This window comes from Oryza brachyantha, chromosome 4 (genome assembly GCF_000231095.2).
Source record: "Oryza brachyantha chromosome 4, ObraRS2, whole genome shotgun sequence".
NCBI classification, from domain to species: Eukaryota; Viridiplantae; Streptophyta; class Magnoliopsida; order Poales; family Poaceae; genus Oryza; species Oryza brachyantha.
This window is the reverse complement of record NC_023166.2, coordinates 12522696-12536372: the sequence shown is the minus strand read 5'-3', so window position 1 is coordinate 12536372 and position 13677 is coordinate 12522696. Positions and strand designations below refer to the sequence as shown.

General features: G+C 41.5%; 1 protein-coding gene across 2 annotated transcripts; it reads left to right on the top strand.

Annotated features, from left to right (window-relative positions):
• The first annotated feature begins 310 nt into the window (after nt 1-310).
• On the top strand, nt 311-7175 carry LOC102718921. Of its 2 annotated transcripts, none has more exons than XM_006652337.3 (4): nt 311-788; nt 1729-2072; nt 2604-3738; nt 4396-7175. In XM_006652337.3, exons 2-4 carry the CDS (start codon nt 1918-1920, stop codon nt 6835-6837), a joined length of 3732 nt encoding a protein of 1243 aa, XP_006652400.1. In that variant the 5' UTR covers nt 311-788; nt 1729-1917; the 3' UTR covers nt 6838-7175. The 2 variants fall into 2 exon arrangements, with proteins under 2 accessions (XP_006652400.1, XP_040379535.1); XM_040523601.1 differs by lacking the exon at nt 311-788 and adding an exon at nt 1288-1304 and having other exon boundaries at nt 4396-7111.
• Nucleotides 7176-13677: the final 6502 nt, after the last annotated feature.

The window sequence follows — 13677 nt, the reverse complement described above, 5'->3', positions numbered from 1 at the left end:
GTACTACCAGGGGCAAAAGCCTTATCTCTCCTTCCCACACAATCAACGAGACAAAAAAAAAGAGAAGTAGTAAGAGAGAACTGTTGAGAGAGGAAAAAAAAGAAACAGAGTTGGTGTAGGATACGACAGGTCCCAGAAAAAAAAAACTTCTCGTTTTCTCTCTCTATTTCTTTTCTTCCCCTTTGGCCCTGCCCCTCTCTCTCTCTAAAAGCAAAAATACACTGCTCACTCTCTCTCTCCAAAGTCTCTCTCCTTGAGTTGCTGTTAATGGTACAGGGCTCCTTGCCTTTGCCTTGGTGGAGAACCAGATGCCTTTGATGTGTGAGTGGTTGGTGTTTCCTTCTCTCCCCTTCCCCTCTCCCTCTCTCTCTCTCTCTCCCTCTCTCTCTTTATTTTTTTCCATGAATTTCTCCTTGCTGATTAATAATTTCGTCGCTCCTATCTTCTCTTGCTGCTGCGTGGAGGAGCTAGGAGGGAGAGAGAGAGTGGGATAGAGAGAGAAAGTAGCCGCAGCCGCAGCCGCAGCAGCAAAGCCAACAAAATCAGCAGCCTCCTCTCCATTTTTCTCCCCCCTTTCTCCTCTCTCTCTTCCCCTCTCTCGGCTCATCTGCTCTTCAAGCGCTCTCGCCTCAGTCCCCTCCCCCCTCCCTCCCTCTCTCACGCCACCAAATCAAGGCCAGTCGATCGGCTCCCGGCCGCGGAGCTCGTCGGCTACCCCCCCCCTCTCACCGCGTGGATCTGCCGGCGGGGATGGCCGGCGTGCTGGGGAGGAACGGATGCGAGGAAAGGTGAGGACTTCGGTGGTGGTGGTGGTGGGTGTTCTTGTGCGTTTCTTGCGTGTGATTTCTTGGTGGCCGGCTCGTGGTTTCTCTGCCTGCGAGGGGTGGCCGCCGGGGATTGGTTTTCGCTACTCTCTGCTGGGGAAATTTCTTGTGTGTTTTCTCTTGTTTCCCCCCTTCTTCTCCGGTGGTGAGATGAGATGAGAGGAGAGGACGGATGGATGGATGGATTCGGATGGCGTTGGTCTGGATCTTTCTTTGCTGATTTTGCTCCTGCTGCTGGATCTTGGCTGTTCTTCCTCTCGATGGGTATGTTGGTGTTGGCTACACGGAAAAGGCACTTGATTTCCTACCGTGCTTTTTCTCCAGATTTGGTGCAGGTCGCGCCACGCCCTGTCATCCATCCACTCTCGGTGCTTGCGTCCATGGCTGCTGCTCCAGTGCAGGCCAAAGAAATCACCGATAAACCGCAGATTTAAGCAGGAAAAAATGGTTTCTTTTTCTTGATTTCGCGTCGTGTTTCTGGTAAATAATACCCCGTCTTTTACGTTCTTCCTTCTTTTGCTATTTATTTCCCCATCGAGAAAGCACTACCATACAAGCTACTAGCCTCCAGTGCTTAGCAACTGTTCATGTCTTGGTTTTCTGCTGTTTTCCTCTGCGCAAATCCTCGCAATAGCTGCGTGATCTGCATAAGCTCCCACTAATCCTCCTCCTGATTTGGTCCTCACGCTTGCCTGTCGTGGTCACGATATTTCATGTGCTTTGGACTGACTTGACAGCAACCACTCTTCCTTCCCTATCCTCTCCTCTTCTCCCCTCAGTTCCAATCTCGATTGCAGCTTCTATCTACATGAAATGACACCGTGTGGTTTTCTTTGGGAGGAGCTTGTCTGATGTGTTCATGGTTGTGACATGAAATAATATGGGTATTGGTTTGCGTCTGCAGGTGGCTGAGGTGGTAGTGGGTGACCAAGGAAGCAAAGTTTCTTGCTTTCACCTGGTGTAATTACCATCCTGTTATGCTGGAGGCCAAGGATAAGAGCAGGCCCAATTGCTTCAGAGCTCTTGGGTTCTTGGTGCCGACTGTAGCAGCAGCAGCAGTAGATCTGGGGCGGTCAGCGAAGGCGTTCATCAGATGTTATCCAGTGAGGAGCCTTCAGGCCCCTCTTGCTCCTCCAAGTCCTTTACCCAGCAGGGCGTGAGCGCTGCTCCGGCGACGTCCCCCGGCGAGGCGCCGGCGTGCCAAGATCCCACAGATCTGGTCCAACCGTGCCCCAAGTTCTCCATAAGGTGAAAAAGAGGAACCTTTGATTGATTTAGTACTTTGTGATGAGGATTAGCTTGGGTGCTTAAGTTCTTGATGGTGGATTAATTATTGGCTGCGGCTTTGAGGGATCGGATTGGGTCTGACTTGTTGCTTTCAGGGGTTAATCTGTGTTATCTTGGGGGTGAGCTTAATTAGTTTAGTTTTTTGTTGATTAATAAAAAGGTGACCCTTTTCATCCCAAGAATCTGAAAATAAAAGGATGCCTCCTGACCTCGTCTGATGAATCTTTGTGCACTGTGTATTAATGGTTTTCTTATTTCCATACTTAGTGATGTTCTGCGATTAACAAACGGGCAAAACAGTTTTGAGATTTTCAGTTTTGATATGACAGCATCTTCAGTAGGTCCATGAAGATGTTTTTATCTCTTTTCTTTTCAACAACATTATGGAGGGGTTGTCAATATAATACAGTCCATCTTTTTACCTCTTTTCTTCAGCTAGCTACATATATGTGAGCATATGCTAATGGAGATCCATGTCTTTCTTTTCTCCAGAGATTATGTTTTTGCTTCGAGGAGCAAAGGGATCAAGAGAAGCTGGCCTTTCCATCAACGATCGCTGCAGCTTTGCCTGAAGCGTGGTGTAAAGGATCTGCTACCACCATTTGAACCTCCTGATTCGATTCGATCCCAGTCTTTGAATACTTCCATAAACGTTGAGCGATCTGCTACATGTTCAGAAGCCAATGCTTCTGATGGTCTGGTGAAGACTAGAGATGATGGTTCGTCTAATGTGAATGCAAGCAATATCAGTTTCCAGTCATGCCAACCAGTAACTGAGTCACTTGGTCCTTCACAGTATACCTCACCAGAGGATGGGAAATCTGCTCTTGACCAAGGAGAAAATTCGAATGAATTGGATCACAATGATGAGGTTATACCAGTAGATCTGCAAGTTAATAGTTGCACCAAAGCAACTCGGCAAACCGAAGGTGCTGTATCCTCTTGGCGATCGAAAAACATTGACTCTTCGCGTGAGCCATCAGAAAAGAAGTGTAAGTTAGTAGTCAAACTAGGCTCCTTGACGCGGGCAGAAGAGGTGGCGTCTAACTCTAGCACGGTTTCAGACCCAATGGCTTCAAAAACTTGTCCTGTTTGCAAAGTGTTTGCCTCTACATCGAACACAACCTTGAATGCCCATATGGACCAGTGCCTTTCTGTTGAGTCTAATACTGAGCCAGTGGAAACAGTTATCATGAAGCCTAAAGTGAAGCCAAGGAAGAAACGACTGATGGTGGATATTTATAGGACTGCTCGTCTGTTCACTCTTGAGGACCTTGATAGGAGGAATGGCACTAATTGGGCTATCGAATTGGCCGCGCCTACCACTAACAAGGAGGTGTGCACTGAGAACCGTAGCCCAGAAGTGGTACCATTTGACCCAAGAGAAGAAGAAAGAGAAGGCGATGTCTATGTTGATTCCAATGGGATAAAAATTCGGATTTTGTCCAAGTCTAGTGAAGCATCTTTGGTGTTGAAGGACGAACATAATTCAAGGAAAGTTGCCAAGAATGAGACTGGAAAAAGTATATTGATGAGCAAGTCGTGCTTGAAATCCAAAATATTTAAGAATAAGAAGATCAAGATTCCAGGAAAGAAGCACAAACAACTTAACCGATCGAATACCCAGGTTTGCAGTGTCATTAAGCTTGTTTTTACTGTTTGTTCACTGGAATTTTATCACTCTGCTTATTTCCTGACATGGGTCCACGGGACATTATTCCATGGGTTTGTGATGTGCTGTTGTTTTAACTGAGCTTTCTACTTCTCTGTCACATTCTAAAAGTCCCCGCTTTATTGTAAAAGATGTGTAAGAAACATCCAGAGACAGAAATGTGATGCCGATTGGTGATTCAGTCACAAATGCAGACTTGAGATTATGCTACTAGCTGGCTTAATTATAAACGGTGGTGTTCACTTGCTGCATATAAGAATGCAGCAAATAAGAACTGTCGATCGAAAAGCTTGGTTGCAGTAACAGCTGGCTTCTTGCACTCATTTAGATCCTGCTCTCCTGGAGGCAATGCAATATGAAGATTCACTACATGTTAGAATCTGAGTCATATGCTATAATGTGTTGTCAAGTTAATATGGTATTGTTATGGTGAATGGTGTTTTCCCGGATGGCATATCATTTAGTAGATGTTAAAATATTACTGATTTTAAAGGTCCATTCTGTCCATCTATTGCATATGATAATAGTTTGTTGTCCAGCCATTTTCATGTAATTGCAAACTTGTGTTGTGCTAATGATTTTTTATTCTTGTTTGTGATTTTATATGTACAGGTTCGATCACATACAAATGGGGATATGCATGAGCACACCTCTGAGGAGGAAGAGGAGGAGTCCGCTATGCATGTGCAGAAACCTACTGAAAGCACAAGTTATGGTTCCGAAACTATAAGGCAATGGGTGGGCTCCAAACGCTCAGATCTCTCTAAGAATGGTGCCCGAAAACTTACTGATAAAGCATATAAGAGTATAGCACCTGGAACCAAGAAGTTGGCTAGGAACGGCATGCATGGTTTTGACGATTCTCAAATATCAGACAGTCCTCCTGAGGCTTTATCTTCGCAACCACCAGAAGAGATGGTGACCACTTCAGAAGCTAATGATGATGATCAGAACGACTCTTCGAGATTGCTCAGATCAATTCCTAGATGGTCTTCAAAAACCACTCCATCCAGCAGTGTTATACCAAAAGTACCTCGGTCTGCTGCTGCTCTTGCCAAGAGGAAAATAAAGGAGATTGGAAGGAGAGAGGCTTACAGGTCTGATAAATATGATACAGTGAGGAATTCCACCTCGATCAGAAGCTCTGTATGTCGGGGCCCTTCCTCCTCTGTTGCAGGGCTGAGTGATGGCTCAAATAGGGCAGCATCTACCAAGAAGTTCCGGAAGAACAGATCTCTGTTGAGGACTGGCAGGCGTGAATTCTCAGCTTCTAACAGTGGGTTAGTTCATAGTTTTGTTCAAGACCATGGGCCTAATCCGAATCATATAAACAAGAAGTTCAGGGATAGTAACAAGAAAATCTCCAAGAAGCTTAAGAAGCACACTCAAGAAGATACTGCAGATAATGATTTCTCTTATGAAACTGATGTACCAGCACTGGGACAAGGGTATGATCAATATGATGTGGCACAGCAAGCAGGAAGTGCACAGATGTATGATCAAGGTGAAGAACCTGAAACTGAAATGCAACGTGGATCAGCCTCCAGAAGTAATCCTGTGGACTGCAGCAATGAAATGAGCAGTGATTCTTTGAATCCGGAAAACAACGAAGCAACAGATGATGTTTTGGCTGAAGGCTGTGGTGTAGCAATGGTGGATCCATGCTCTAATGAGAAATCTGCACATCATGCTCATGCACCCAACATTGTTGCCAATAATGATGTGGAGGAATGGCAAATAGATCCATCTTCAACTAAGGAATCTAGTGCCTGCTTGACTAATAATAGGGACATGGGTCTTGGAGTTCCTCAGGATAACTCATCAATTACATCAAACAGAGAAGATTCTACCCTAGATCATGGTTTGGTTTTTGATCGTGGCTCATCTGACTCCCCAATTTCAACTGCCTCGACAATGTCTCCTTCAACTTCTTTGAGGGACTCAAGGATTAAGTGGTCTGAACCAGGTCTAACCACTGTTAATTCTAGGGCTGTTGAAGAACAGATTTCTGGGAGCTTAAATCAAGAAACCAGGTCAACACCGCTTGCAAGAGAATGTGAACAGTTGCCTGAGAAGCCCTGTCGTTGCACTTGTCGGGAGAGCACTTCCAGGGAGTCTCCGGTGCACCATGAAAGTGCAACAACCAGATCAGTGCCAACTTTTAATGGAAGGCAGGTTCCGCAGTTGAACATAGGTTTACGGGCATCATCATCGTTCAGCACGTACCAAAGAACCAGCACAAAGGCAAACCCTTCCCTAGATTCACATGATCAAACATTAGCTGGTAAGGTTTCAGCTGAGCCTACCATGAGCCACCCATCTTATACAACAGACTGTATGAGCCCATCAATACAAACTCAGCTTCCTTCACCATCAAATCCTATTTTGAGATTGATGGGCAAGAACCTGATGGTGATGAACAGTGAGGAGAGTGGGCATCCTCAGGCACCTAGTTCAGACTACATGATGAGAGGAAATTACATGGCACCTGGTTGTTTTGTGCCTCAAAACTACCAACATATTGGTGATCCTGCATTTATGAACACAACTCCATCAACAGCCAATCACCAAATTCCTCTATCAAGTGTACAAGCTGGCAACTTTTCTGGGCCTCCACTGCATAATGGTTCCATGGCACAACCTGATTATCATTCTCCACAGAAGCCCTACAGGAATCTTGTTCCAGTCATGCATCACCCATCATACATGATGAAAGAAGTAATCATGATTAATGACTCCCCTGACCACAGAAGCAATCCACAAATCACTATGATGCTTCCCTCTGCTCCTCCTCCAGCTACAATAGCGGTTCCAAATACTGTGGCATCAAGGCCTTTTTACTGCCTTCCATCCCAAAACCAGCTTTTGCAAAGGGAGAGTGCTGTTGGACCCCTACCTGTATTCACAAACATTAGCCCAATGGTTGGTGTTAGCCCATCGAGTCAAGGAAGCAAGGCGGAAGTAGCACATCCTTACATGTCAAATGCATTCTATGTGCAATCTCCAGGTGGTTTCATAAACCCATCGGTCTACTACTCGCAAAATTTAAGGTGATGATTCCTCAGTAACTCAAATGAAGAAGAGAATTCTATTAGCTTCTTGGTCATCAATGCCAAAGTGGGAATAATGAGAGCTTTGTGATGAGTCTAAAATTCTGAGATTAGTGAACCTGCATAAGATGCCTGACTTTTCACGAGGATTTTTCACATAGGTTGCCTCTTTAGTTTTTGGTTTCAGGTAAACTTGTTTGCCTTCAAAGTACTTTGATTACATCCTGCAAAGTTCCAGTAAGTTATAGTATGGCATTGTCCAATAGTGCTCAAGGATATACCTCACTATTTATCGAAGAAACTAATAGCTTACATTGCAGCAAAAGTTTTTTTTTTCCCTTTTATCCTCCTGTTTTTCATTCTGCACTGTGAATTGTTTCTCACCAGTTTGTGATAGTTGATGCAACTGCAGTAAAGATGTTGCCATGATAAAGTAGTTTACTTTCCATCTGGAATGCATCGCACAGAAAATCAGATGCTGTGATTTGCATAATCGTAGGTGGACTAACATATGTACTGTTGCTTGGCTGACGGACCAAATTATGTAGTTTCTGGATGTCATCTGCGTGGGAAAATCAAATTTGAAAATGAAAAAAAAAATGGCATGGAAATAGCCATGAGATTTTTGGGCACCAGAACAATATTTGGTAGAACTGTGTTCAGCTTACAATGTTTGGCTACAAAGACACATATGGATAAGATTTTATTTCGTTTAGTTTAAACTTTAGAGCGGTGAAAAGAAAATGAATATATCATCTTGCTACATCAATGTCAGTTAATTGCATCTACCGGTATTCCTCATAGAATTCGAACACTTGCAACAGTTGATTAAGGTCACATGAAGAACAGGTAATCACATGTGATACTAACAACATTTCCCCCCAATTAAGCTGGTAAAGCGCCCCCACGAAGCAGTCGACGTATATCTTTTGTGGCACGGTCACAAAGTTGCTGGGTTGATGGGGTCGAGAAAATGTGGAACCCTAGCTAGTTTCGAGAGGCTTTTTACAAGGTGGGGATGAAAAATGTTCACGCGTTTCCGGGGACAGGGACGGCACATTCCTAGGTCGAGAAACGCTGCATTCGATCCCGTTTCCTGTGACTAGCATGTGCAGCGTGGTTCTGAAAATTACTCTACTGTAATACTCTGAAAGGTTTAAGAAAACGGGTTTTGTTTCTTGTAGTGTCATATTTTAGTCCTTTAACTGGTTTATATGTATTTTTTTCTAGTTCATATTATAAGATTTTCTAAGCGTGTCTAAATTCATATATATGCAGTGGTGAATCTATTCAATAATATTAGAGGGGTTTAAACAAGTTAGTTTTAGTTTCTTTTTATTAATCTTTGCCATACAATTTTAGAGATGTCTTTATGTGGGCTCCAATAGCTTTAACGAGGATAGTGAGGGGCTCGAGTCCATGCCGTCCTCATGTTAGATCCGCTCTTGTATATGTGTTAATGAATCTAGATACATATATAAAATATATATATTGATACATAGATAAATCTTGACAAACCCATAAAGTTTTGTAATATGAAACGGAGCGAGTAGTTCAATTGATGTGATAAGTTGTAATTGATGTGATGTTATCCCTGGTGTTTTTGCTTTGCCCACAACATGCACAGCCTTTTTGCTGGTTGTTTTTTCTCGGTTCCTTAAGGTTTGCATTGTAATTCAGGACAGTTCTTGATGAAATATTATGACTACGGTAAACAAATCTTTAGCTTCTCTTTGGTAGTTATATTCCGAGTTGTCTTATTCCCTAAACAGTCCCGCTATACGTAGAACTATCTGTGTACGACTGAAATGGTGTAACCATTCGATTAGTTAAAGGGGATCATGTAAGTGACACTACAACTATTGATCAATTGTGTCATACGTAAGTCAGATGATAGAGTCATGCACATAGCAAATTTCTTAAATCATGCAGCTAGCTTGCTGATGACATGGCTTTATGTGTGTCATCTAGGCTTTAGACACTTGTCCATAGAGTAAGAGAAATGGTGCTGTGTTTGCACGTATACGTTTAATCGCAGAAAAACCTGCACGATTGCACGAACAATCTCGTTTGAAATTCAAAACATGTCCATCGCGTCATTTCAGAGGGTTCGGTTAATCTTCTGAGAATGCCATGACAAAATTAGGCAGATGACCCATTGCTATAGAGGCTAGATATATACTTTGTCTAAACAAACCGGCAAAACATATACCAGATGCTCTGTTTGGAAGTCTATTCAGTTTTTCAGAAACTTCAAAAACTGCAGAAGAACGGTTGCTCGTTTGTTTGAAATACGACCAAAACTTCGAGCTCTAGGCGTCATGTAACTTCAATAATCTCCAAGTGAAAACAGTAGTGGGTAGCTGGTGATATCCTGGCTGGCAGCAGCCTCCAAATAATCGCTGCTAAAAGGAACAGAGTTTGCAGAGTGTGGTCGCCACCAGAAAGGGGCAAAGGAAAGGGCACTGCCCCTGCTCGGCTTGCAGCTTTCGCCCTTGCCTCGGCTCCAATCCACAGCACAGCACTGCACAGCAACAATCGATGGCAGAAGAGCCGGTGTTTTCGTTTAAAGCAATTTTACCGTCCTCTTGCTAGAAGGTATTGCTGTTTTCTATGCAAATTTTTTTTATCATTTTTTAAAAATATTTTAGGGTATAAAGAATTTTAGTACAAATTTTTGGGTAACTCAAGATACCAAATTTTTTACACTTTTTAAGTGTAATACTTTAAGATACTTTTTCAAGGATGATAAAAAGACTTAAAATTCGGTATCTCTTTACACTAAAAAGTGTGACACCTTGAATTACTTTTCTAAGGATAATAAAAAAGCTTAAAATTTTGTATCTCTTGTTATCTTAAGTACTAGAAGGTACCAAATTTTATATAGAAAACAGTGACACCTCGTGGCACCTCCTCAAGGATGGAAAAAATGATCTTTCGTTTATGCTTATTCTTATATATTTAAATTTAAATTTTTAAACATAAATTCAAAGTTGATTTTAGAGTTTTTTATCTAAGTTTATTTTTAAGACATTGTTTTTATATAGCTAAAAACATATATGTAAAAGTTTTATTCACAAATTATCGTTTATGAGTATATTGTTTGACTTTTTCGTTGAAAAAAAACAAACAATAACAGCCGTGATCTCGCCTAAAATGCTGGAAACAGTAGAATTCTGTGGACAAGAAATACTATATCTACCCCCACCGAGGCTCCTTTGACACGCATGATTTTTAAACACGTGAATAGGAAAAATTATGAATAGAATGACACCACGTAGAATTCTATGGAATTCTCAAACAATTTGGCTTCTTTGGATGGTTCGCAGTAAGTAAACGGGGAAATTTTGAAGGAATTTAGTTGAGTTAGAGAGAGAAACCAGAGTAACAAAGCAAGATATTACACTGGACTTCTCAAAGAAAAAACAAAAAAGAGATTAGCTCATACCTTTTTTTTCTATGGAATTGGACACAAAGGAGATACCGTAGGAATTTGAGCATCATATTCCTTTGTCCCGAAGGATTTTCGTATGAAAAATTTTTTTTCGAAGGATTTGAATCTCCAAAAATCCAACAAAATTCCTTTGATCCTAAAGAGCCCTAAAATGCTGAATGATTTCACGTGAAACGGTTCAATTATGGACAACGTGTTAAATTGTTCCGTTCTAAAGTGTTGATGGAGGACGAATGAAACGGTGGTTTTGATATTTATTCGAAGGCACAAACTAATGAATAGAAGTTACAAATTGATTCAAAAAATTATCAAATATATACGATGGAAAAAGTTTTCAAAGAGAAAATCATATCACATACTCTCTTAGTTCAAAATATAGCAATCTAGTATTGAATTTAATACATCATAGCACTCCCAATCCAGGCATAACGCACATCCACATTCATGTTACTAAGATATACCGCATTCAGTATTAGTTTCGAGGGAAAAAGGTAAACGGTGAGTTTAAAAAATAAGTGCAGTATTATAATCCGATAAGCCAAAAAGACAAAAAGAGATGGCAGGAGATCCTCCGTATGTAAATATTTGACGTTGGCTAATTTATTTTTGAACTAGCCAACGTAAAATAAAAATATTGGGAGGGAGTATTATAAAACGTTTAAGTATATCTATATTTATCTATTGATCAAAATATATATTATTTATATATATATTTAAATTTATTAGTATGTATACAAATCTCGCTAGCATGAACTGTTACACTATGATACACGGATGTACCAGGAGTGAGTGGCCACCACTAACCACACATCTCAACTGCAATTTCGTGCCCAATAAATATAGCTAGACAGACCCCCGTTTCACACTGCCGCTGATTCACCCCCGCCGTGGTTCGTTGTCAGCCGCTGGTCCCGGACAGCGACGGCCACCACCACCACCACCTCGCGTCCTCGCCGAGATAACAGGATCCCGGACAGCGAGAGATGCTGCTGCTCGTGTGGTAGCAGCTAGCATCGCATCTCGTCGTCGGCCTCGCCCTCCCTCACCTCACCCTCTCGCGCCGCGCATGACGATCACGATCGATGAGCTGAGGCCGGCGTGCGCGCCCAGCACCCCTGCCCTTGCTCCCCTCTCCGAGTCGCCGGCGGCGGAGGCGGACGGTGCCGTTCACGGAACAGCGAACGCGCCGAGCCCCGTAATAAGGCCGCGGCAGCGCAATGATTTCGCGGCCACCACCGTCACATGGACGTCGCTGTTGCCGCCGTACGCTTTCTTTTTCGGCTCCGGTGAAATGAGCGAATGGTTTTCGCGCCCTGGATAGATCTCTGTCAGTGGCCTCTGTTCGATGGTGATTTAGAGCGAGAGCAACCTCTAAATCAACATGCTTTCATTAACTTACTTAGATCAGTAGTACTTGTATTACTAATATGAAAATGATATGTCTGGTTTTTCCGTGGCAAGATATTGGCTTCCATAGGATCATTAAAATTCAAATTCAGAAGGTTTTGCCAAACAAAACAGCAGGTATATTATTCCCTCCGTTTTAACATATAAATAATTTTTGAAATTTAAATCTTGTCCCAAAAATATAAGACTATTCATAGTATTACTTGTCGTAACAATTATTTTCTATTTAAACTTCTCTGTTTTACCGTCTTTTCGTCCTCATGCACCTATTCATTTCTTATTTATTAAGAAACACCGTAGATTTTTCTTCATAACCTTAATCGCTGCTAAATAGCATATAAGAGCAGGTACAATAGCAAACTATAAGCCAGCTATAAATATATTTTAAAGAGACAAGAGATAAGAGAGAAGGAGAGTGAGCTACAGATTTGTAGCTACTGCAGCACGTACTCCAAAACATAATGTGTATGACATGTGAGACATGATAATATATATTTTGTAGGTTGCTATAGTATGAATTAGCTATTAGATTGGCTATAGATGAATTGAAACTAGTAGTTTGCTATATAGATGAATTGGAGCTAGTAGTTTGCTATATAGATGAATTGAAGCTAGTAGTTTGCTATATAGATAAATTGGAGCTAGTAGTTTGCTATAGTATTAAACTTGCTCTAACTTACTATTCGTCACTGTGGGATACAGCGTTTGTGCCTGAACATCAGCTGCCTGGAGTAATTCAGAAACCTGTTTGCACCCCGTACACATACATGCTTCCCGATCGTAGTACTGTGCCGTTGTATAAAAAGCATTGACGTGCTTTGCGTCCTAAAGGCGTGGCAAGTATCTTGATGGCACGATTGTCCTGGAAAAAAGGAGCTTAACCCGGATGCCACGCTACCTCCTCACTGTAGCTTGATGAACCTTTCTTCTGAAGGCAAGAAAAATACAGGTAGCTTAGAGATTAGGCACACCAACGCCTGATAGAAAAAATGGTGACAAATTCAGAATAAAATTTGAGGGAGGCTTCTGCTTGTACGATTATCATCATACCAAAGATGTACACGGCTCAAAATCAAAAGGAGGGGCATGGTTTTGTAGTATATAATTGATCCTGTCAACTTTAGGAGCAAGAGATTAAGTGCAGTACAAGATTACCCCTTTTCTTGCCGGCAATATGCGAAGATTACATCATAAAAACAAAAAAAAAATCCCTCTACCCCTAAATGTTTGACTCCGTTGACTTTTTTATATAAGTTTGACTATTCGTCTTATTCAAAATTTTTGCATAATTATTAATTATTTTTATATTATTTTATTTATTGTTAAATATACTTTTATGCATATATATAACTTTACATATTTTTTTAAGGAAAGAATAAAACCAATGGTCAAACATGTATCAAAAAGTTAACGGCTTTAAATATTTAGTGACGGGTAGTATATATTTGACGATTACCTCATGAAATAAATTCTGAATATTACTTCAGCAAATTAGGAGTGATGCCAAAAGAACTCTTCTTTTTTAAGACACATTGTTAGATGTCTTTATGCCTTGGTCCCTCCTGGACCGGGAGGATTGGAAACAAAGGTAGTAGATCACCAAAAAATATCATGGCCCAACAAATACCCAAGGCAAGTAATCTGACCAAAAAAAAAAGCCCTAGAAGATCATGGCCCAACAAAACCACAATGCGAGTAGGAAAGTTCACTTTAGTTCTCCCACCTTACCCTCAAGTTTAAATTGTGTCCTTTAACCACAAAACTAGGTACAATGTATCCATCTTGTAAAATCAGAGCAAATATAGCCCAACACGGTTTAGATGGCGTTCTCGGTTGACATTGCACCCATTTGGTGTGTTTGACTTGGATCTTCATCTAAGTGTCGTCTATGGCACTTACATAACATAATATTTTTTAAAAAAATAAATTACTATACAAGAACCCACATATTGGTTACATAGCCAGTTAGTCTAGGCAACAACG